At 41.2% G+C, this 26,728-nt stretch overlaps 1 protein-coding gene across 1 annotated transcript in view; it reads right to left on the reverse strand.

Annotated features, from left to right (window-relative positions):
• ANO3 (anoctamin 3) overlaps positions 1–26,111 on the reverse strand; it is a 620,027-nt gene extending 593,916 nt beyond the window's left edge. Inside the window, exon 1 of the mRNA XM_073604550.1 lies at positions 25,904–26,111. Within this exon, the coding sequence (XP_073460651.1) occupies positions 25,904–25,949 (46 nt within the window). The 5' untranslated portion in view covers positions 25,950–26,111. The remainder of the gene's footprint in view (positions 1–25,903) is intronic.
• Positions 26,112–26,728: the final 617 nt, after the last annotated feature.

Raw genomic sequence — 26,728 nt, forward strand, 5'->3', positions numbered from 1 at the left:
CACACTGACCATCACACTGACCTACCTGACACACACTGATCTAATTGTCCCACACTGACCTACCTGACCATTACACTGACCTACCTGACCATTACACTGACATACCTGACACACACTGACCTATCTGACCATTACACTGACCTACCTGAAACACACTGACCTACCTGACCCACACTGACCTACCTGACCATTGCACTGACCTACCTGACCATTACACTGACCTTGACACTGACTTTATGGACTCCCTCAATAACAACGATAGGGGTATTATACTAAACTTTGAAGCTAGTAGAGAGGAGGTGCATTTCTTGGACTTGAGGATAAAAATGGAATAAAAATGGCCTCATCCCCACAACCCTTGCCTGGTGTTTGTGGAGGTCTGCGGGCGGGGGGCTTATCAGAATCTGAAAGCCCCCTTTAACAAGGGGCCCCCCAGATCCTACCCCCCCCATCTGATTGGGTAGGGGTACACTGTACCCCTACCCATTCACCAAAAAAGTGTCAAAAAATTAAAAAACGACAGGAGGCAGTTTTGGACAATTCCTTTATTAAAAAATGTTTTTTTTTAAAAAAATGTCCCGGGATGTCCATCCGTCTTCAATCATGGCACCGACGGACCCGAAAAATCCAAGAAAAAAAAGCTCCGCCTCGATTGGATGTCAGAGGGGGCGGGATCATCTGTTTATATCACCGGGTGGCCTCGCCCTTGCCTGTATAACAGCTGTCACAGCCAAGAGTCAGTAGTCGCCAGGAGGCCTCCTGCGGAGGCGGAGCTTTTTTTTTTTCTATTTTTCGAGTCTGTTGGGCAATGTGATTGAAGATGGATGGACATCGCGGGACACATTTTTTTTTAAATAAAGGAATTGTCCAAAACTGTCTCCTGTCGTTTTTACTTTTTTGACACTTTTTTGGTGAATGGATAGGGGTACAGTGTACCCCCTACCCATTCACATAGGGGGGCTCAGGATCTGGGGGCCTTCTTGTTAAAGGGGGCTTCCAGATTCTAATAAGCCTCCCGCCCGCAGACCCCCACAATCACCGGGCAAGAGTTGTGGGGACAAGGTGCTTTGGGGGGCACCCTCCCCATGTTGAGAGCATGTGGCCTGGTACAATTCAGGAGGGGGGCTGCTCTCTCGTCCCCCCTTATCCTGACCTGCCAGGTTGCATGCTCAGATAAGGATAAGTATGGATTTTGGGGGGACCCCCACGCCATTTTTTTAAATTTTGGCATGGGGTTCCCCTTAAAATCCATACCAGACCTGAAGGGCCTGGTATGGATTTTGGGGGGACCCCACGCCATTTTTTTTTTACATTTTGGCGTGGAGTTCCCTTTAATAACCATACCAGATCCAAAGGGCCTGATATGGACTGGGGGGACCACATGCCATTTTTTTCAATGGTTTTTTTTATCTATATTGCTGGGAGCCGACAATACATTACAGCCGCAAGCAATTTTAAATGACATTTTTTCCTTTAGAAATGTCATTTTGTGGTGGTACTGTAATAACCATCTGAAAGATGCGCTACTTTACAGGCAGACTAAGGGGACCCCCAGACACGATATTTAAAGGAATATTTCATTTTTATTGTTTCACTTTAACCACTTCAGCCCCGGAAGATTTGGCTGCTCAATGACCAGGCCATTTCTTGCAGTTCTGCACTGCGTCGCTTTAACTGACAATTGCCCAGTCATGCAACGCTGTACCCAAACAAAATTGACGTCCTTTTTTTCCCACAAATAGAGCTTTCTTTTGGTGGTATTTGATCGCCTCTGCGGTTTTTATTTTTTGCTCTATAAACAAAAGAAGAGCGACAATTTTGAAAAAAAACACAATATCTTTTACTTTTTGCTATAATAAATAGCCCATATTTTTTTATCAAAAAACTATTTTTTTCCTCAGTTTAGGCCGATATATATTCTTCTTCAAATTTTTGGTAAAAAAAATTGCAATAGGCGTATATTGATTGGTTTGCGCAAAAGTTATAGCGTCTACAAAATAGGGGATAGATTTATGCATTTTTATTATTAAGTGTTCTTGCATAGCAAGACCACTTACTGTTATCTCACATATATATTATTCTTATTATTATAGCCAAATTTACCACCCTAACTCCTCCCACAGTTTTTACAATACATAGACAAGTAATATACCGAAACGTGCGGATTGTTCCCGAATGGTGTGCTATTACTTTGTGGAACGTTTCGCCGAATGGTTCACGAAATATCGTCGTTTTTGCGGCGAAATTGGTCCCATAGGAATGAATGGGGAAACTAGAGTGGGAGATGACAAAAGCTGGAAAATCAGAACATGATTTCTAAACTGCCGCCACTCCCTCATTTTCAAGCCCACCTACACAAATCTTATATCAAAACGTTCAGCTATCCCTGCTGCCACTAAACATGTCCACGGCTAAGCCATAGTCCTGATAGTTTTCACAATATGACCATTTGTTTGCAACTCACGCCGTCCATTGACATTCATTGAAACTACACTCTAGCCCCCTCCAAATTTGAAGGGCAATTTCTAAACTGCGACTGTGCCTTCATTTTTAATATTTCAGAGACATACTATACATCAAAATCTAGGTCTGGGTCTTGTGATTCTCACAATATAAAGATCTTCGCTGTAGGATGTATAGTTTTTAAAATACGGCCATTTGTTTAGAGGTCATTTCAGGAAATTTTAGCCATTAATCAGAGTGTACTGTTAGTGTTTGTTTTGTTGCCATGGTTACCAAAGCTTCTGTTATACACAGGGGGGAAGGTGGCTGGAGCATCTCAGCTGATTACAGAGCCTGGGGGAGGGGACAGACACACCATGTACAGATTTATAATAGAGGAATATGATGGGGCAGTTTTGATGGGGTAATTCTGATGGGGCAGTTTTGATGAAGTAGTATTTGGGAAGCATAAACAGGGCATGAGCGTTGCTAGGAAACAGTGGTTGTAAACACAAGATGCTGAGACACTCCAAATGCATGTGACTTCATCTGCTAGACTTGATAATGCTTGTAGACTCCTCCCACAGTTTTCACACTACAGAGACAAATAATATACCGAAACGAGCGGATTGTTCCCGATTGGTGTGTTATTACTTTGTGGAATGTTTTGCCGAATGGTCCACGAAATGACGTTTTTGCGGCAAAATTGGTCCCATAGGAATGAATGGCTAAATGTTCAAAACTAGAGTGGGAAGTGACAAAAGCTGACAACCCCATGATCAGCCAAAACATTATGACCACCCCATGATCAGCCAAAACATTATGACCGCCCCATGTAAAAAAAAAAATATTTTTGAAAAAAAAAATTATTTTTGAAAAAAGTAAAAAAATAATTTTTGAAAAAAAAAAAATCATTTTTGAAAAAAAAATATATATTTTTGAAAAAAAAAATATTTTTGAAAAAAAAAAAATTATTTTTGAAAAAAAAAATATTTTTGAAAAAAAAATTACTTTTAAAAAAAAAATTATTTTTGAAAAAAAAATATATTTGAAAAAAAAAAATATTTTTGAAAAAAAAAAATTATTTTTGAAAAAAAAATTACTTTAAAAAAAATAATAATTTCGAAAAAAAAAATATTTTTGAAATAAAAAAATTCATTTTTGAAAAAAAAAATTACCTTTGAAAAAAAAAATTACTTTTGAAAAAAAAAATCATTTTTGAAGAAAAAAAAATCATTTTTGATTAAAAAAAATTCATTTTTGAAAAAAAAAATTACTTTTGAAAAAAATGTTCAGCTCTTTCAGCGAATGATGGAACTTTTTTACTACTATTTATACTTTTTACAATATTAAGCTTTTTAACACTTTTCACAGTTACTCAAGCCACTCCACCCCACCCAGTTACTCCGCCCACTCCAGTTGTAGAGGCAAGAACACTTTCACAATTTCCCCAGAAATTGTACCTTTTCTAGTTATTTTTTATTTTACTAGTAATGGCAGTGATCTGCGATTTTTATCACGACTGCGATATTGCGGTGGACAAATTGGACACTTTTAATACATGTTTGAGACCATTGACAATTATACAGCGATCAGTGCTATAAAAATGCACTGATTACTGTATAAATGACACTAGCAGGAAAGGGGTTAACACTATGGGGTGATCCAGGGGTTAACTGTGTTCCCTAGGTGTGTTCTAACTGTAGGAGGGATGGGACTGACTAGGGGAGGAGAGAGATCGGTGTTCATACTTAGTATGAACATACGATCTGTCTCCTCTCCCCTGAGAGACCTGGGATTTGTGAGTTTACACACACAGATCCAGGTTCTTGCTCTGTCACGAGCGATCGCGGGTGTCCGGCGGTCATCGCACCCGGCGGGCACTCACATCGGCTCCGGGCACACGCTGCGGGCGTGCCCCCTACAGCATCTTAAAGGGCTGACATACAGCTATGGCGGCTCGCCCTTGGAAGCCATTCTGCCGCAGTATAACTGCAGCGGCCAGTCGGGAACCGGTTAAGCATTATTAAAATCACTGCTCCTGAAAAAACTGTCATTTTTAAAACTTTTCTTTGCATTGATACATGTCCCCTAGGGCAGTACCAGGGTCCCCATACACTTTTTATGGCAATAACTTGCATATAAGCCTTTAAAATGAGCACTTTTGATTTTTCATGTTCGTCTCCCATAGACTTTAACGGTGTTCGCATGTTCGTACAAATTCTTTTGCCTGTTCACATGCTCTGGTGCGAACCAAACCGGGGGGTGTTCGGCTCATCCCTACTTTCTAACATGGGACTTGTATTTCTTGCTGGAGAGATTTCATCTCTTGTCCTGCTGCATCCCAAGGACAAGAAGTGAAAGGAAATCTCCCCAATGGGACACAGACAGGAAAAAATAACCTGTCAGAGGTTTTAAACATTCCCTGCTCTGTCTAAAACAAAACATTGTTTTGGCTTTATATATACTTTAAAGCATAGGTCAAGCATTTATTTTTTGCTTCGAACAGAATGGGGACGGTATAGGTAGTTTGCCAGGTCTTTATGGTTATATGTACCCACATTAAAGCCATGTCATATTAACGATCGCGTTACTGGTGTCAATTTGCTAGAACTAGAACCACTAAAGGCAACACCCCTTGCATCACCCTCTACCTTATCTCCCACTACTCTCTTTGTAACCCCATTACACATTACTCTTCAATGCCTGCATTCTCCATTACCCCACATTCTGTACCCCCCTACATTCCCCATTACCTGCACTCTGTATGCTTCCACTACTCCTCAGTTTACACTCCTTTGACATATAGCTCCCCCTACTGATCATATCTGGGCCATTCCTATATCCGGGATTTGTGGTGAAAACCTAACCTTGAAGGAGTGCACCAGCTTGGCTTTTCTTAAAGAAATAGTCATGATGTCAGGTGCTTCTCACACTGCGGCTAAGCCCAAATATGCCCCCCCCCATAAGGTGAGGAGGATGCTGGGAGCTGTGATCAGAAGGGGATGAGGAGCAGGGAGAGGGGTGGCCAGGGGGTGGGAGGATAGACGACTCTGAGCCACCCATAGGCAGTGAGTCTTTTCGGTTGTAGGTAAGTTGTATTATGTCTGCCTTAGCAAGTGAGACAGGCTCCTGGAAGGGGTTAAACCTGTCTTTGTATTTCTCAGTCTTTCTGAGCTCCGCCCTCTCCTCTGTCCTGTAAATAAAAGGGGGTAGGGCTCTGCATAGAGAGCTGCTGCATGGGAAGAAGACACATTCTGTCCCTGGGAGTGAGGTAACAGAGGTACACTGGACTGGTAGAGAGGGCACTGTGACAGACTTACCCAGTACAGAGGCTTTTGGAGGGGACTGCAGGCTAGCCTCTTGCCTACTGACTATGGGCCCTGGCTTTTAAGGGAACACTACTCTTTGTGAGGCATATGCCTGGGGACTGTTGGAGTAATGTTACTTTGGATTCAAGTCCATGCCTCCCCAAGATACACAGACTCTGGGACTCTAGGCCCGGGATCCATGTTAAGGGCCTAGATGCTACATCTCCAACAAGGACTGCTCAACACTGTGGGACTCATAGCAGATGCTGATATCATCAGCAAGCCACCTGTCTGGGGTCCCCTGCCATAATGTGTTTATTGAAAGTAGGTCTCCTGCTATTATCTGAAGGTGTTCTGTGTTTATACTTATGATAATGTGTAGTGCACTCTGTGAAGCTCGGTGACAGCAAGTCTGACCTGTAGTGAGATCCTGATTAATCAAAGCATTGTCTATGTGTGAATTCCCATTCACCTATTGTTTCTGTCTGGTGGCTAATTTGACCAAACTCTTAAGGATCCTCTATGATGGGATTAGCCACGAGTCAGCTGTACCTTGTTAGGTGAACCATTGTGTAATGTTTTGGGTAAATATTTGGGTCACTGTTAATGTGGTGAGGGACCTCTTTAAAAAAGTGTAAAACCTGTATTCTTGTTCAATAAGGAGTTCTTATTTTGGTTTACTCCAAAACTGGTGTTGCCTAGTTCTTGGGGTAACTATAGCCAGATTCACTAATCTCGTGTTTCAGAGCTTGGGAAGCAGCTTCTTGCTGGAGATACCCAGTCAGGGTGTCCAGAGTCCATCAGAGGTGCAAGCTCAGCACATCCCTCCTAATGCAACATACAAGTGACAGTGTTTAGTGATACGGGACAACACTTTTAGAGGAACTTTGTAAGTTTTATTACTGCACACAGTGTGAACGTTCATCTCTAAGTTGGGGAAATGCTTTAATCTTATGGTTTTCACATGACCACAGTCTGGTTCTGGGCATTAATGAGCATGCTTCAAGAAAGGTACCCAGCGTGCAGGGAAAGTAGACCCCACCCACAACATGGCATAGTCAAAAAGGGGAAAGACCCGCAGTTAGCAGGGGACCCCAGGCCTGGTACAGGAGGGCTGTCTGTACCTCCTTATTGGAAGCTCTGATTGAGGGAGTTGCACTTTGTTGGTTTGTCCAGTGAGGAAGCAATGCTATATTATCAGGTAAGTAATCTCTCAGTCATCCTGTAACTTGTATGTTGCTGTCAGCAATAGGATAATATGACATTACCATTAAGGAGAACCTCCACCAGGCTATGGGAAAACTAAAAGTCGGCAGCTACAAATAATGTAGCTGCTGACTTTTAATAAACACACATTTACCACCTTATGAAGTCCAGGGAAGTCTTCCTAGCACCCGAATAGTCGCAGGGCTTCTGATCTTCTGTGCTGCCATCTTGCAATCATTGCCTCAGTTGAAGACCTCCTAGTGTCGAAACGCATTGGGCCAGCATTACCTGTACCCCACATTGCTTTAATATATATATTTTTAGTTTCATTTATTTTGTGATCACTTTTAATGTACTGCGATTTGATACTATCAATAAACCATCCGGTTTGACCTGCACCATTTGGAGTCCCTCTTCCCTCTCCCTTTTCTCCATGTGTTGGTTCCTTGGAGCCCATGAAGAGTCGGACTTATAGACCATCGTTCTGACTGCAGGGTATCCTGGAGATCCACGGACCGTGAGTTGGTGACATCCCATCAGGACTCGCCTGACCTCCACATTTGTATCACACTCCATGAGATCTGTTTAGCCTGTACGACCCCTCTGCCATACGACACTTGGGGTCCACCATATCTGGTAAGAGTATTCATTCTATTCTATTGAAAAATAACTACAGACAAATATTCTGTCACCCATATATGATTGAAGACACCTTCACAGGAATAATCCATCTTATCACAACATTGTGGACTCTATACACTTCACTGACTGAACTTTATTTTATTTTGTTTAGTTCATTGTTTTTCTCCAACTTTGTCACAATTGTTTATTGGCTGGCCATAGTTGTACCTTGACTGGGGAACACACTGGTTTAATTTTCAATTTTTTTTAGCGCTACACTACCACTTCCACATTTCCTTGAACCTTGTATGTTTGAGTGTTGGCTGCTTCTTACTTTCACATCTATAGTAGCGCAGTTTTTTTCCTTCACACTCAAAGTGGACCCCCAATGCACTTGTGTGAGGTCATGGACTGCAGGAAGACTAGTCCTTTAGCTTCCTAGGATGTGTGACAGTGACATCAGATGGCAGTTTTCAAGTAGTTTTTGCCACAGTATATCCATTGAAAATCCCACATACAATCACAAGTTATCTCCAGAAACTACTTAATCTACCACCAACAAGTTCAATCAACCATCAGAATTGTCCTTTGTAAAGACAAAACAAATCAATAAATAGCCAGTTTCAAGTATCGAAAACAGGAAAAAACTACAGCAATTCTTTTGTAAGCATACTGATTTTTCTGTTGTGTTTGATCATGACAATACCATCCAACCCCCAATCGAAACCACCATTTATTGTCTTTGATTACTTTGCAATTTCGGCAAAAAAAGGAAATTAAAGTTAACTCTCTCTATCAACTTGTCATGTGTATGACTAGCCTTGGTGAATGAATAATGTTCACTGATTACATTCAGAACAGAAGAAAGCACCCCCCAACACCCAACACAAACACCAGTTAGAACCTGGCATTATGATGATCCAGTGGCCTCAATACTTTCTCGGTCTCTGGCCAAGATCTATGGGGATCAGGAAAGCTAAGCAACTCTTACATGAAATGCATCAACCATGTTCCCTGTGTTTTATGCTATGTGCTGCTGTCAAGATTTTAACTTGTTGAAATAAAGAAATACGAATTTTATCATCTGGTCTGCAGTCATCCACCTCTTTTTCCTTCAATAAGACTCAAGGACTGGTGTTATTGGGGGAGGTCAGCAGTGACAAACTCTACACATTCTCATTAAAGGTTCCTGTTAAAGACTTATAGGTTCCTCTACAGAATTTTGCTCAAAAATGTTAACCTTTTTTTCTACAGACACAAAGTGGCTGTTTTGGGTGGGTACCTTAAAGTGAAGCTCTACCTGATCTGTAGACTTACAGATCACTGTATAAGTTTTCTCTTTTGTACTTTCAAGCAGAGAATAGTTTTGTCACCATGGAGAGTGATGGTATGATTGATGAGTCTGTAACTACATCTGATTTGCTTTTGCAGTGAAAAGTGATCCCTAATGTTTCATTCTACAAATTGCCTTCGATATGAAATGTTTCCCTGTCAGTGTAGGCCGTTTACTGCAAATGCAGAGCAGCTTTCCCTTTTCTTGAACCAAAACAGCTTGATGGTTACAAAAAATTGCATACATTACAAATACAAAAGGAGAATGACAAATCCACAGTACAGTTATCAAAGAGCAAATGCAATGAGCCCTTGCAGGGGCAATCAGGCTTGCTTCAAAGTGTGTCCATGTACAGAACAGATGCTTAAACTTTATGGAAAAGATCCAATAAAGAAACATCCGGGTGATGGTTCAGGTTAATGCGAAGAGGAAGTAATCAATTAATGTCACCCTGTATGCCTTGTCGATAGTATAAAGGACCACCTATTCCTAAAGCCAATGGCGCAAAGAATAGAGCCATTGGATTGGAGAGGTAGCAGCAAGATGGTGTTAAAGAAAAATAAAATATTCAAAGGGAAAAAAGGGGGAGGGGAAGAATAGCAGAAAAAAGAAAATTGCAGAGAAGGAAAGGGTAGAGAAGAGGACAAAGGGGACCACAGAGGTCGCTCAATGGTTTCCCCAGCGTCTTTCTCATTTCAATATCGTATTCATTAATTAGTTGGTGTAAACAGTGAAATGGTTAATATTTTTTTAATTTTAGCACATTATGAAAGACTTACCTTAGAACAAAGCCCTCCAGCAGTGCGCTGTTACAGCTGACCGGTCTTTCATCTTCACCCAGTCTTCCTTCCAGGTTCGCAGGCTTCAGTTGTTTGAATGGCCAAGCTGCGATGACATCACTCCCACAGACACAGCTGTGGCACGGCTCTCTCAATGGATGGCATGCTGCCCATTGAGAGCGCAGTGTGCATGCGCCAGTGATGCCACCGGCTACAACTATAGTATATACATCTCCTAAACGGTGCACGTTTAGGAGATTTTTACTGTACCTACTGTTAAGCCTTATTTTAGGCTTACCTGTAGGTACGAGTAAACAAGGGGGGGGCTTTATTATCACTTTAAGGGTCTGGTCTATGGTTTCCATGGCATTTTAGGACATCCCTTCTCATTCATATACCTGTTCTATTACGAGTAAGAGGCACAAGTGACCCTGTGGCTGTGTGATGTTAGGGGAGAGCATCCTTCCATGCAAGACCCCTTTTTACACCTTATTAAATAGTGGGGCTCCACAACGAAGGGGATGTATGGGAAGGAGGAAGTGGGAGAAGGGCATTTTACTTGCTTTGTCTGCAGTTCAAATGCACCAGAGGACGCACTGCACCCAAAGAAAAGCAAACGCAACGCAAACTGAACCCAAAGAAATGCAAACGGAAGCACACCCTACGAACGTTTGTGTACTGCTTCATTAAAGCTGAATTCCAGGAATTAAGCAACTTTGCAAAAACTCAGGCACACTATGAGCTAAGTTCAATTAAGTACATGTCACCTCCAAGACTTATTTCTATTACTTATATGTGACAGGTTTATTGCACTCCCAGAGGACACACTCTGGCTATGAGAGGATAGAAGCACAGAGAGCAGCTATGCCTGCCCATCTCCACTGCTGCCTTTTCACAGAAACCTTTTTATTTGTGAATGATACAAATACATAATACAAAGGCTTCTGTGAATGGGCAGAAGGAGTTCCAGACTCTGCTCCTGAAGGAATTGAGGCCACAGTGAGCAGCACTGGAGCAGTTATCTTCCTGGAGCATAATAAACCTGTCAGATGTGAAAAATAGAGATAAGTCTACAAGGTGGCAGGCACCTCATTAGACTTAACTTATGGTATGCCCGCAATTTTTACAAAGTAGCTGAATTCCTGGAATTCAGCTTTAAAGTCAACGGTAACTTGCATTTGACTTGCATTTTAAACACAGGAAAACATAGCCTGTGCACATGAGCTTTTAGAGATAAGCATGTGGAATCAGTCTGGGGGTAAAAGGTTCATGTGGCAATGGACAGAGCAAGGGCATTTTTTTGCTTGTGTTCTACATCCAAAGGGTGTTATGGGTTTTAAATGGCGTCACCATTTAAAGTGGCACTAAATATCTTTATTCTCCAAAAATAATCCATACACATCCACTACTTAATGGCCCTGCAATCTGTTTTTCATGAAATCAGTTCTGCGTTTTTCGGCCTCCTTGTAATGTCCTGAGTGAGCTCTGGAACCTCTCCTTTTTCCTCTTACTTCCATAATTTGGATGGAGCAGTGCATACTAGTTACCGTCACGTACACAGCTCTAAGCACAATACAAATCCCATAGCCCCAAGTCTATATAAGGAGTGAGCAAGAGAGGGTGGCTATGTTTCTACTTACAGTGGGACCATGAAGAACAAACCTAGTCAAGTAGCAAGGCTATGAAAGGAATTTGGAGAGTTGGAGTAGGCAGAGGGCAATAGATGGGACATTTTTGAGATAAGAATATAAACTGGAATAGAATGTTTTTAAAACCAGAATTAAGTGTTGCTTGAAAGCTTTGCAGGGTACATTGATATTGTGGAGATAGTAGTGTGCTATCAATGGATGGGCTGCCTACAGTCAAGAAGTATATGTCTCACACAACCTGATCTGTGTACGGACCATTTCATTAAAATGTTGTCAATATGAATCTCTAAAAATAAATCCAGAGATGCTTTGAAAATGTACCAGTCTGCTTCAGCTTTTAGCCTGTAAGGAAATCTTCTTCCTGAAAACACTTTTTTACTCTGCAAAGGAATTGAAAACAACATACTTCAGTTCAACAACGGACCTTACTGCCCCTTCCAACCCACACATCTGATGGTAACTGTATGAGATCTTCCTTATAAGTATTGTATATAATCTTAGAAATGTTTTTTTAATGTTTTGTATTGACTACAATGGTATTACAAAACCATGATGGTGTAAGCACTTAAAGTGGAGTTCCACCCAAAAATGGAACTTCCACTCTTTGTATTCCTCCCCCCCTCCAGTGTCACATTTGGCACCTTTCAGGGGGGAGAAGGGAGCAGATACCCATCTAATACAGGTATTGGCTCCCACTTCCTGGCATAGATCACTGCGGCGCTTGCGGTGACCTACGACACTTACGCCGCCTACACTCTCCTCCACTGCTGTATTCTGTGAGACACAGAACACAGCAGGGACCAGAGAGGACACGCAGCGCGACTCCCACGGCTTCACTTCCTTACTCCCTTACCGAGGATGGCGGCGGCAGATGCCGAGCCGAAGGACGGATCGGCTTCAGCTGCCGACATCGCGGGCTCCCTGGACAGGTAAGTGTCCATATATTAAAGGTCAGCAGCTGCAGTATTTGTAGCTGCTGGCTTTTAATATTTTGTTTTCAGCGAACCTCCGCTTTAAAGCAGTCATTTTTTTCATCTTTCCACCTATGAAATCTTCTGCCCTTGTTGTTTTAACTTTGGATAGTAAAACATTTTTTTTTTCTGCCAGTAAATACCTTACAGCCCACTTCCTGTTTCTTGTCTGATAAAAATGCCTAGACTTATGACATCATGCACAGCTCTCTATCTCACTCTCATGAGAGTTGCCAGGAAGGGAGAGGGGATGAATCATAAGAGGGCCAATGAGAGCTGCAGTGCTGGAGGTGTGCCTCTCTGTAAATCCAGGAAGGGAACAGGCAGCAGCTTCAGCTGCCCACAGTTAAAATGGCTGCAGCCAGACTCAATGGAGGGAGATTTCTGCAGCATATTTGGCAAATACAGAATCACAGTATATATAAAATAATATGCAAAGTGGTTGTGGAGGGAAGCTTCAGAATGGCAAAGATGTTTTTATTACAAATTATGTGAGCAGACTGCAGTTCCTCTTTAAAATGATATTAAACCCAAAAGCAAATATTCATTATATTGCCATTTTAGATGGTATTATCAATTATTAGATGTGATGGCTGCATTGATTTTTTCTTAGACTTTTTTCTTCTATTTACATCTGGTGACCCAGCCAGCAAGTCTGTTGTTTTCCAAAATCTCCAGCTTTCTAGCAGAATGTATCCGTTTACATAGATGAGACAAACCATTTACTACTAACAGGGTACTTACAATGACCAGCTTTAATTTATTCATGCAAAACTTTTATCCCAAAAAGAAAAAAAAATGTTTTCTTTAATGGATCATAAAGTGTAAGCTGGAGTTTGGCTTCAATTAGTTAGTGTATTTAAATCTGCTAACACATTCACCCCCCCCCCCCAGACTGATAATGCTGCTGTCTGCTGTGCCTCCTGTTCTCTTTCATTCAGAGTGGTTACTCACTAATGCCGAAGGTGTGTTACTGGACAGATCACCAGGTGAATACAAAGGGGGAAAAGGCTAAAAAAGAAAACTAATGTAGTCACCACATCTAAGGATTGGTAAGCTGCAATAGATGCCCAGTGAATTCTATTGCCCTAATTGGATTTGCCATCCATCGATCCATCCACTATCAGTGCCCTGATTGGACAAAGTGATGATGACTTTGTCCAATCACGGCTCAGTGCTCATAGTCCCACCCTACAATATAAAAGGTTCCTTCCCGCAGCAAGCTTTTGCAGTGTGTTGTTGGAGTGGTGATAGGTAGATCAGGGCTCAGTTTGCTACTAGCGAGTTAGTGTGGTCACTTATTGTGACTCTGAGTGTAGAGTGTTAGTATAGTGTGAGTGTAGTGTGTTAATGCAGTGTAGTGTGAGTATAGTGTAGTTTTTTTTGTCCCCTGTCTGCCCACTTTAATATGGCAAGCCACAGTTTTTCTGACTGCGATGCTGGTGTTTCCCCTTTTTATTTTTTAACATTTTTTTTAATAGTTTTTACATTTCTGTCAGCGTCAGTCCTCAATTTAAAGTGCACCAAACACCACTTTTCATTCAATAAAGTGCATCTAATCACACATTTCACAGTTTCTATTAAATTTGGGTAATAAGCCCCCATCATGTCTGGGAGGCCAACAAGGAGAGGCAGATGTTCCCATGCCACTATGAGGGGGCCAGCAGCATTTGTGTCCACAGACAAAGATGGACATGGTCTGTCCTCAGGCAGGACACATTTGTCTCTGTTTAGTGATGTTGTCTGTGCTATCCAGCCGCAGCATGTAGAGGAGGTGGTGGACTGGCTTACTAAATCATCCGCATGCTCCTCATCCTCTATCACCCAAGCTAACACTAGTGCACCGTCCACCTCAGCTGCCAGAGCGGCTTATTTTGCTTCCTTGTCCACAGCTCCAGCACTATGCATGGAGGAGTCAGCTGAATTATTTGAACACAGGGTCAGCCACTTGCTTCTTGAAATAGAGGAAGGGAGTAACATGAGCCTACAAAGAGGGGAGAACACTGATAAACAACAAATTGGTCATGTTCCTCCAGCCGTAGCATATTGCCATGTTGGCTCCAGTTATGATGAGGATGGAGGGGATGATGATGCTGAGGTCATTGACACAACTTAGGTGCTAGATAGAGCAGAGGAGGAAAGTGAGGATGAGGCACAACCCCAATGAGGCAGGATATCCTCCAGAGGCAGCCATCATGAAAGAGTAGAGAGCTGCCTCCCTATTCCATCAGATTGTGGAGCTGTTATCCCCCAGGCCACTTCCCACAGCTCAGCTGTCTGGGCCTTTTTTATCCCAGCCGATTGCACTGTTGTAATTTGCAATCCAAGCATGGAAAAAACACCAGTCATTTGGGTACCACATGCTTGACAAGGCATTTAACCTCCCACCACTCAGCCCGTTGGCAAGAGCACCTGAAAGCCACACACAAGGGACACATTTCTTCTCCTCTTTACTCCTCAACTTTCATGTCTACCCCCCGCTATAGCTCATGACCTCTCAGCATCCTCCACTGACAGGGATGATGGTATAGTGAAGGGTCTCCCAGGTCCTTGCAGCACGTCTGACAGCACCACACCACCAGATATAGAGTATAGCAGGCTAATTTCTCTGCCCCATCTGCTGCATCAGAAAACACAAAACACTCCCTGCCACCCACATGCCCAACATCTACATTATAGCTTGTCCAAATAAAGGAAGCTTGCAGGGAAAATCTATTTAAATGTCATTTTTTTTATATAAATGTCAGTTTTGCTGCAGCAGGTTCTATACATGGTACAGATGTGCCGCTTTACTGGCAGACTAAGGGGGCCCCCAGGCACTATATTTAAATAGTTTTTCCATTTTTATTGTTTTACTTTAAGCATCATTAAAATCATTGTTCCTTTAACCACTTTCCACTTTTTTCAAAAATGTCAGTCCTTTTTGTTTAGCAAAAAATAAAAAATCCAGTGGTGATCAAATACCATCAAAAGATACCAAACAGGTATAGCAATTTTACTTGCATGATCTTCCTCTCCCAAAGGCTGTGAGACTAGTCCCTGCAGCCTCTTTTCCTCTATCCTCTGGCAGTCTAAGATTCTCTGCCATCATCAAGACCAATGCAGGACCCATAGCCCTGCACTGTATGTAGGACGCAGGGAAAGCTTACTGCCAGAGCACTGTGGAGTACTGTATCGCTGGGGAACAAAGAATCAGGTAAGTAAAACTGCTTTTCCTGTCCCCTAAACAGAAATAATCAGCTAGTTCCTGCAGGGTGGGTTCAGCCCCACTACAAAGGAAGACTTTCAGTTCTCCTGCAGTTGGGCTTTAACCCATTCTCACCCACAGTCTGTAGATTCCCCTGTAGTTCCCTGCATGATACTCTGTGCTGAGGGTACATTAATCTCCATCTCCTATTTTACAGGTAGTAGGCAATACTGACAGCTTCAGTCCCTACTAACGAACCCGAACCAGTCTGAGTTATTCCCAATTATGTGATCAGTGTATCAGCTATAATATCATGATCACATAGAGGCTGAAGGCTTCACTAACAAAACAAGTCTTAAGCCTGGAGATGGTACTGCAAAAACCAGCAGAGTCTGAAAATGTGTTCTTCTTTTTAATACTTCAAATGTTAGATAAAACTACAGTATTAAAAAATAAATCAACATATTTAATGCAGCAGCTTAGTGTTGTCAGCCCCAAATAGGAATTGCTGTTACCAGACCAGGAGAGCCAAAAAATGGTAGTCCTGCTCTATTTAATACTGTAATTGTCAGATAAAATGACAATAATAAACAAATATATATAAAACATCTACTTAGTGTTGTCACCCCAAACAGGAAGTGCTGTTACCAGCAGGATCTCCATGGAGGGCACTTTGAAACAGCTTCACAAAAAATGATTTGCCTAAAAAACTGTATACAGTGTTTATGCCAACTCTACTGAAAAATTGATTTTGAATTTACATTAAAAAATATATATATAAAATATTTAGGTATTCAAATTAGTCATAGAGTTATTAGTCAAATTATCACCACTTGATGACCTGGTAAATTTAGTCTGAGCATCCAGACGCTTCAATGAGTATTGGTCATCCGTGGGAGCAGATTGATCGTTTTTTTTTTTTTTTTCTTCTTTAGGGCCGGTTCACACCTATATCACACAGGAATGCGGTCTGCGTTCCTGTTTGATACCTGCGCATTTCGTGCATCTTTTCTGCTCCAGTGTGTTTTAAATGCAGAGCAGGAAACATGAATGGATTGCTCCTGTTCTGCACCAGGTTCTGGTGTGAACTGGCTCTTATACAAGCGCTTTACATCTGCAGAACGCATAAAAAAAAAAAAGTCTGACAAGAGCAAATTTGTTGGATTTAGAGAGGAAAAATCCTGCACGTAATTTTGATGTAAGATATCAATCAGCAGAAAGCATCACATCTGTCCACTTCCATTGGCTATTCTCTGCAAATAATTTAAAGCCCTCTCAAGCTCTAATTATCTCAGTGTACAGTAATTCACATTGGCTGTTCGTCTTATATAGACATACTCCTCCTGGGATTTCACACTCAACCCAAGAACAATACAAATCTAGTGTAAATATTTAATATTCTACAAAAGCTAAAATGCACAATAAAATGAATTGGAATTTAAAATCCTGCCACACTGCCAGACGTAATAATACACTAGGAAAAAATACTGTACAACACAGGTAACACTCTGTTCACTGACACATTAAAGAAATCTGGTACTGAGAGTAATAAGAAGGTTGTCATTGCTGATGTCTTTCTGGAAATGCTGCTTGTCTGGCTGCCTTACTTTGACTGTAAGAGCTCATGCACACAGGGCGTTATAAAAATGACAGTAGCTTTAGCTGTAGAAAGCTAAAGGTGTAGAATGAGTTTTTCAGCAATTTTCAGCTTTTTTTTAGTGTTTGGGTTTTTTAGCAAAACTATACTCCCACAAAAGCTTATGGCTTAAAAATGCTTATAAATGCCGAACAGCCACGTTTTGTAGCGTTTTTAAGCTTTTATCTGAGTTAAAGTGTTTTTACAGATGAAAAACTAGTTCTAGGTTTTTTTTTTCAGCCAGAAAATGCCCCAGCCAAATGTGCATGGACACATAGGTCAACATGCTGGGCAGTGGCGGCTGGCGCTCCACCAACCCCCGGTCGGTTGCACCAACCCCCCGTCGCCACGAGCCCACCCTTTTTTTAAACCAATTAGAGCATCAGGCTCTAATCAGGTGTTTCTAAAAAAAAAAAAAAAAAACATTGGAATCCATGCGTCTGGTGCCCTGCATGTAGATTAGGGGCCTGACGCATGGGGCCACCACTGATGCTGGGGATTTTACTATCTGCAGAAAAAAAAAAAACGCTTGAAGCCAAAAACAGCAGCTGTAAAAACGTCCAGTGTGCATGAGGCCTTTTAAGGACTGAACCATAACAAGCATGCAGACAGTAAAATTAGAGGGGAGTCATAACTCCTAATCTGAGTAATTGTTCCAAGGCAAGGTCTCAGAAAGAAGTGAAGTCATTGCATCAGTATGATAGCCTGGCAGCTAGCATTTTCAGAAGGAAAGGTCAGTAATGCTGGCATTTCTGTCATACAGGTGTTCTTAAAGGTAAAAATGTTTTTCTAAAAAATAATAAACATGTTATACTTACCTGCTTGGTACAATGGTTTTTCACAGAGCAGCCCCAATTCTCCTCTTGTTGGGTCCCCCACCGGCACTTCTGGCACCTCCCCCTGGCAGGTTTTCCCATAGCAAGCTGCTTGCTCTGGGGGCACTCGTGTGTGCGTGCTCACTCCCAAGCCGGCTCTGCTTGACATACAGAGTGTGGCATAGCTACGCCCCTCACTCCCTCCTAACTGGCCATGATTGACAGCAGCAAGAACCAATAAGGAGAGAGAGAGCCAAGAGAGACTTTACTCTCATGCACATCTCTAGATTGAGAGTGGGGGCTGGGTGGCTCGCAGTCTCCACTCTAATTCACCCCAAAGGTGTTCTATCGGGTTGAGTTCAGGACTCTGTGCAGGCCAGTCACGTTCCTCCACCCAAAACTCGCTCGTCCATGTCTTTATGGACCTTGCTTTGTGCACTGGTGTGCAGTCATGTTGAAACAGGAAGGGGCCATCCCCAAACTTCCCACAAAGTTGGGAGCATGAAATTGTCCAAAATGTCTTGGTATGCTGACGCCTTAAGAGTTCCCTTCACTGGAACTAAGGGGCCAAGCCCAACCCCTGAAGAACAGCCCCACACCATAATCCCCCCTCCACCAAATAATCTGGAAAAGTGCACAAAGCAAGGAACACCTTCGGGATGAATTAGAGCGGAGACTGCGAGCCAGGCCTTCTCGTCCACATCAGTGCCTGACCTCACAAATGTGCTTCTGGAAGAATGGTCAAACATTCCCATAGACACACTCCTAAACCTTGTGGACGGCCTTCCCACAATAGTTGAAGCTGTTATAGCTGCAAAGAATGGGCCAACTCAATACTGAAAAAATAGCTAAAAACCACCACTAGTATGAATCTACTCATGTATAGTATGACATGTAATTAGATCTGTACGATTCGTCAATATGACGGGCTCCCTCCCAAGTAACAAAAAAGTGGAATAAACAAAAGAAACAAGGGGACCAAGACGGCCCCGGGATTGCCAACAGAGGGAGAAGCTACAACGTAATGAGATCAATAGCAAAAAGGGAAAACTTTGTTGAAAAATTGCATGAAAACAAAAAATGAAGGATCCCACATATGTGGAGCTAAGCCGCACAGGTGGGGTCCATTCCTCCACAATATCAGGTGACAATAAAAAATAATATACACAGACTGAATAAAATAAACAACGTTGATTTAAAAATTAACGCTGGTGGATCAACCCACCCTCTAAGTCCCTGAGCTGAATGTGCTAATAAATACTGCAGGTCTGATGATAGATAACAAAAAGTAGTGTCCACTTGAGATTGCAAGAGCAGCTGATAAATGTTTCGAGATTACACCTGGCGATAGATGTGCCCATTCCTGGGCTTGATTCTCATGTATATCTAAACTGTGCACAGATGGATTGTACAGATATACATATATATAGCTGCTGATGGTCTAGTGAAATCAATCACACTACTAGTCCTACCAATGCAGGTATGTGGTTAGTGCATAGATACCTGGTGTACCAGCAAGTATGATACAAGGTGAAAACAGTGTCCAACTTTATTTGCAAAGCCGATATATAATATCCCAAATTGTTGCTGAAAATGTATGTGCCCTGACCAGGGCCTCAATGAGCTCATGTGAGCATAGCAGTAAGCTCAAATGGGATATATAGATACAGTATTGATGCTTGTCTGGAATGATAGTTAAGTCACAGAGACCGTTCTACCAGTGCACAACTATGGCCAGTACATGCTTGTATAGTGTTAATACAGTCTCCTGGATGTCAGAAATTGAATGTGCAGAGTCCGATAAGCTTGGCTGACTGATGGAATAAAGGAATAACCGCTGCTGCAACACATCAAGCGATGAACAGCGCTAAACAGCCAGAAGGTGTTCTTACCCTTCCTTAGGCTGTGCGGTTCGACTGACCAGCTCCCTCCGTGAGTCCAGCATATGTGGATCCGATATAGCGGGACAGACTCGCATCCAAGTACATGCTTTGCTTCCGGCAGGAAGTTACATGTACTGTTTGCTCTGTAAGTGTACGGCCAGTAAAGGGCACTGGTTCAAGAATCCATAATGGCGCTACTGCCAGGAATGTCCATGCAAAGAAAGAACCATGCTGATAATGATATGTGCTTGCTCCGGGACAGGACAGGGGGGGATCCCCAGCGTCTATGGCATAAAAATGTTGACGCGTTTCGTGCTACAAAACGAGCACTTCATCTGGACAATGTGCTTAATTAATTACCATGTTTAAATAGGGTAAGCCACCCAATCAAAAATTCAATCGCACCTAGAAATCTTTACCGCCATCTTGTGGGGACAACATAGAATTACAATTAAACAGTCTAAAACTACACAGGCATAGACAACCAAGTGGTGTTAATGTAATGTAAGCAAGGCAAAATAATTACACTCATTACAAGGTAATAAGAGAAATCTAATGATTTAAAAAGGGAGATGACAGTCAGGTTATAAACTGACAAGAGGACTCCACCATTAGTATAACTCATCCCCAAGGGTGGGGGGGGGGGGAAGAGAGGAGAGAGAAAAGGGGGGGGGACAGATTATTGGAAGCAGGTAGGATCTCCAAGGTAGACTGGCACCATGATGTCTTCACCCCATAACTGGGGATCAAAGGGTCAGGGCTCCAAAAATACTTTAAGACTGAGCTCTACGTTTAAGCCCTTAGGCTGGAGTGTCTGAAGTCTATATATCCATGTTTTTCTTTTTTCAATAAAACCATATAAAAGTCACCTCTGTGGTCAGAGAGGTTAAGGGCATAAAAGCCCTTGACGCTAAGCGCAGATGTATTACCCTGGTGAACTTCCAGGAAATGTTGGGCTATCGGGGTCTCTTCCTTAAGCCAACTCAATACTGAACCCTATGGACCAAGACTGGGATGCCATTGAAGTTCATGTGCGTGTAAAGGAAGGCATCCCAATACTTTTGGTAATATAGTATGGAATGCATTAAGGTACAAAAGTTTGTACATTTCAAACCACTTTAAAGTTGAACTTGGGGCTGCTACCACAATAGTCAACAGGAAAGAAAACCCCTGTAATCTTAAAGTATATTTCTTGCCAATACTGTTTTTTTTAAGTTGTAGATATATATGGAAGGGTTAAGACCCCAATCAGTAATTAATGTCTATGTCACACTGGGGACATTTATTTTTATTTCCTGTCCCAGGCACACAACAGGAAGTAAGAGAATATTTTGCCAAAGTGAGGGGAAATCCTTTCTTAGCCATCACTGGAACAGATGCCCCCACTGGAAATGTAATCTTCACGCCCTGTTCGGGTGACAGCTCTAAAATTTTGGATTTCCTATGATTTTTTTTAGTCACCTAGCCAACAGAAAGGATGAATCACTCCAGTAGAAGCACAGACACTAACAAAACCTCCATAATCTAAACCCCATTGACACCTAAGCTTTCTTTGCACAATTTCCACAACATCTTAAGCTTAAGATGAAGAATTCCCCTTATTCTCGAAGGGCCTGTTCACATTCTTGCCTGTTGCGCAAAGACTAAAAAAAGTACATAAGTTCTTTGGGGCAGCAGCGCGTGCTTTTGGCCCCATATACTTTAACAGAAGCACCTGAAAAATACCTGAAAAATACAATTTTGCTTCTGTACTACAAGTTGCGTGTACGAACAACCAAAAAAAGCTTCTAAATCACCTGGCCATGCTCCAGCTCAAGTGTGAATATGGGCCTTTATAACAAAAAAGGTTTTGGTTGGGGATAGACTTCAAATTAGAATTGTAAATGCCTCCATGTACCTTTTATGTTGCCTAAGAACCTGGCCTTTTGTTGTTTCATTAGGCTCCATCAATGTTCAAGTAATGCAAGTCAAAGGGAGTGTAGGAATGGTGGTGGTACATCAGACTGGTGATGTAGCCAACCACTTGGGAGTTAAACCTTAATACATATCTACATTTGTGTATATATATATATATATATATATATATATATAACTGTTTAATTTTTCTTTTATTCTTAAACCACTTGACCACCAGAAGGTTTTATCTGCGTCTCAACCAGGCCATTTTTTTCTATTCAGCACTGTGATACTTTAAGGTGGCAACTGTGCGATTATGCAACACTGTGTGCAAATGCAATTTATAGAATTCTTTTTCACACAAATAGAGCTTTCTTTTGGTGGTATTTGATCACAACTGGGTTTTTTATTTTTTATTATATAAATGAAAAAACACTGAAAATTTTGAAAAAAATTATATTTTCTACTTTTTGTTATAAAACAATAAAAAAATTTTAAATTTTAAATTTCTTCATAAATTTAGGCCAAAATGTATACTGATAAAGAAATCCCAATAAGTGTATAATAATTGGTTTGTGTGAAAGTTATAGCGTCTACAAACTGTGGTACTGTATATACTGGAATTTACGCAGCTATAGACGCTATACTGGTAATTGCATTATCAGCGACCTATAGTGGGACTGTGATAGTGTGGCGGAATATCTGGTGCTAACACACACTGGCTGGGAGTGACATTAACTGACTAACTGAAACTGACATTGCTAGTGACATTATTTCAGTGATCAGTAATAATACTGTACACTGTACTAATGACACTGGCTGGGAAGGGGTTAACAGCAAGGGGTTAACTGTGTGCCTAACAAGTGTAATGTGTGTAATATGTACTGCTTTTACATGCTAATCCGGCTGTTTTTCTCCCTGCTTTTCAGGGAGAAGAAAGAGCCAGATCGCCGTTCCCTGTACACAGCGTTCTGTGTGTTTGTAAACAGAGATTTCTGTGCTTTGATTGGACACAGCCAATCAGCAGGTTTCGGACAAAATCATTGACTGAAATCTGCTGCCAAACTTGTGCCGTGTCCAATTACAAAATGGGTCAGCAGGGGGGCGCGTGCATACATGCTGCCAAACCAGTAAGCTGTGCCACCTGCTTGCAGTACATCTACTAAAAAAAAAGACAAAAATATTGCATGTTACTTTGATGACATATCCTATAACCACAAACTATCACTAATGTTCAATCAAATTTGTCCTTTCAAATGACCTCAATCCTACAATCCATTGTATATAAAGCAGCTGCCATTGGCTATTGATTATATAATGGTTAAATAGCACAGACTTATTTACTAAGGTGGTACAAGGGGCAGCCAATCACAAGTCATGCAGAATAACCACAGTATTTTGACATCTGATTGACTACAATAAAATATAGCACTTTGTACACTCTTATTTTTCTTTGCAACTGCTTGACTTAACATAACCCCATGAAATGGATTAAGTAAAGCAAAGAAAAATGCTGATGGTGTAATAACCCATAGAAAACAATCAGCAATTAATTTTACTTGTTTTGTCAATACTACACTTACAAAGGTACAGGATAATATGATTGCAATGTGTTGATTATCTCACATTTCTTAACAGAAATAAAGTGAACTTTAGCACTGTAAAGCAATATATAAAAATCTTAACAATGTAATAATTATTATTACAAACTTATAATATATAATGATGATTGCAAATATTCTTTATTCCTATGCAAACCCAATGTAAATGAGCAAATCAGTCATTAAAAAACAAACAATCTAGGAAGTTCAGAAAAACCAACAAAGCTCATGCTAAACTTGGAAAGAATGGCACGGCATCCCTAATAGTGTAGTGGATTCTTAGAATTTTGGATGTGATTTTATAGGCCCCAAAAACAACAAATTAATTAAAAAAAACTTTAATTTTATTGGTACAAAGCAGTTAAAAGCAGAAACATGTTAACACTATGACATCTAGTTAAAATTAGACCACTAATTTTGTAGTCATGTAACAAAAATCATGGCATCTACAACCACTGTTTGTATAGAGCATGAAGGTCCCAACGTGTTTAAACTCAAGAGAGTCTACATCAGGGCACACACAACATTTTGGACTATCAGAAGCCAAGAAATGCCCAAGAAACTGAGCCGACTGCCACTAACGAATACAGACTTGAAGAAAAGATTTTTTAAAATTCTAAAAGTGATGGAGCCCAGCAGGAAGCTGGGACTTCACACCACCCAACACTGTGCAAACCAAAGATGTGTTGAGGACAGACACGAAAAAAGTGTTGAGGACAGACACCAAAAAAACTTGAAAAAAGCTCAAAAAGTGTCCATAACAAAAGGAGCAGATAAATAAACATGGAGCCAAACAGACCAGTGTGGCATGCTTCCAACAGCTGACATAAGGGACAATCGGTATCAATCCTGGAAGTTGTACTAGTTCCTTAATTAAAGTCCTGGTGCATTGTTTTAAACGGCATGATCAATCTGTGAGTATAACACAAGGGAATATGCTGGGGACTCCCTAATTATGTCCCACTGGTTAGCTCTTGCTGCTCACACACACAAACATGCACACACACACACACAAAAAAGCAGATCCAGACATGTCCATGGTGAGCTAGACCATAAGAACACTTGCAGATCATGCTGATTTCCATTTTAAAGTAACTTTGCAGTTACTAACATTTTAAAGTCATTTTCAGGAGCAATGTGCTCGGAAGCTGTATTTTCAGCCTATTGCTTGGACGTCTGCAGTGTTCTGCAATTCTATCACGACACAGTTAATACAATAGATCATGAAAGTCTTCTTTTACATTTTAAATACAGCACTTTAACAACATGAATTTGAATTTATTATTTGAGGAAATAAAATAAAGTTTCATGAATGGGTTTTAAAGAAGTTGATCTACACCAGGACAGTTCCAAAGATGACAGATTTGAAGGGACAATTCTGCAAAAGCTTTTGTTCTCTTCAGAAACCAAGGACTTTTGGCAACTATGGGATTGGATCTGGTCTAGGTGCGGTACCCATAGACCAACCTTTCTCCACCAGGGTTTTAAAGTTGACTTTGTAGCTACCAATATTTTAAAGTCACTTCCAGGAGCAATGTCCTCTGTATCCATATACTTAAACTAGTGCTTGGATGTCTGCAGTGTTCTGCAGTTCCATCACGACACAGTTAATACGATAGATTATCAAAGTCTTCTCTTACATTTTAAATACACCACTTTAACAATCTGAAATTTAATTTATTAATAGAGACAAGAAAATAAAGTTCCATAAATGGGTTTTAAAGAAGATGATCTACACCAGGACAGTTCAAGAGGTGACAAATTTCAAGGGATAATTCTGCAAAAGCTTCTTTTTTTTTTTTTGTGGATACCAAGGACGGTTGGCAACTATGCGATCTGGTGTAGGTACGGTACTCCTAGACCAACCTTTCTGCACCAGGGTTCTGTAGGACCTTAGGGTTTTTCCAGAGGTTGCTAGGAGTACCTGGAGCTATGAGCAATTTCTTTCTTTCGGACAAGTAACCACTGATGCCAATGATCTTTTTTTAGCTATCTGTAAGGGGAGGGGGGTTCTTTGTACTGACCACAAATGCAAGGATCATTCTTCTCACTGACCATCACACTAATGTACCATGAGCTGTAGATATAGTAATTATAAGCAGACCAGAAAATTATTTTAAGGGTTCCTCTGTGTTTAAAAGAACGAGAAAGACTTCCATAGACAAATATAGAAATACAGAAGAGCGACATCAAAGATCAAGTGGTCTATCAAGTCGGCCCTTATTTTTTTTAACCTTTCCTTACCGTACGTTGACCTCACTGAATGCACAAGTGTCTACATAAGCTGTGTGTAAGTAGCAGTGCAACGTCCAGAGGAAGTACTGTGCTGCAGAACTTTCAATGCAGCAAGTTTCAATGGCAGGAACATTCCATCACACAACTTTCGCTGCTAAGCCTACTGCGGATGCTCATCAGTACATGCCTATATACTCCATAGGACAGTGTTGGCTGCCGGATTGTAGACGACACATCTGCATCACACTAGCATCCCTTGCAATTAACAGCCTAGCTAGCACATGCTGCACAAGGACATGCAGAGCCCACACTACAGCAAACAATAAAAGCCCACTGACCTTTATGCTGTTTAAAGCACTGTATAGAGCCAGAGTGGTGAACCATCTTCTCTCTGGGGGGGGGTTTCACAGGGCTCAGGAATGGAAATAAGGCAGATAAAGCATGGAGAATAAAAAAAGGAATGAGCAGCTACTTCTAGAATTCCGAGAGCTGCGTGGAATACGACACCTGCCTTTAGCCTGGAAAGACTGTGCTCCCTCCGGTTGCCATAGTAACCATGGAGGGAGGTCCAGCCTCAGACTCCCCTTAGTGGTTGCTTGAAGGATAATTCACAGCAATGCTGGTTTAATGCTTTTCCCACAGCATGCTGCAGGATGTCACACCACAACATTAAAGCAAAACACAACACTATGAGGCAGCTTCTGCTGTGCATGTCCGGAAACAGATATTGCTAACATACATTAAAGGATGGCCTTGGGTAATATTCCCAACATACTGTATAAAACACTTATATTGGTTTCTAGATATCTACATAAGGCTTCAAAAAGTTATGATTTTGCTGCTGTTTTGGAAAAAAGGAACCTCAACCTTTTGACTTTCAAAACTTTTTTGTAGCAAAATGGAATGCAAGCTGAGCAAACGTATGCACAAAATTCTTTTTTTGGAAGATGCATCTTGACCAAACTAAACTATCTTTTACAATATATATTCTAATGATATAGTTCAAATTGAGTCGCACTAACACAATACTATTAAATAGTGAAAAAATTTAATTGTCAAAAATAACATAACAAAGTTGTAATGGATAAAGTCCACATGTCCTGAAGTGAAAAGATTTTTGATTGGATATCATCAGTAGGGATGGGCTCGATGTTCGATTCGAA

The sequence above is a fragment of the Aquarana catesbeiana genome, linkage group LG11 (genome assembly GCF_042186555.1).
Source record: "Aquarana catesbeiana isolate 2022-GZ linkage group LG11, ASM4218655v1, whole genome shotgun sequence".
Classification (NCBI taxonomy): Eukaryota; Metazoa; Chordata; class Amphibia; order Anura; family Ranidae; genus Aquarana; species Aquarana catesbeiana.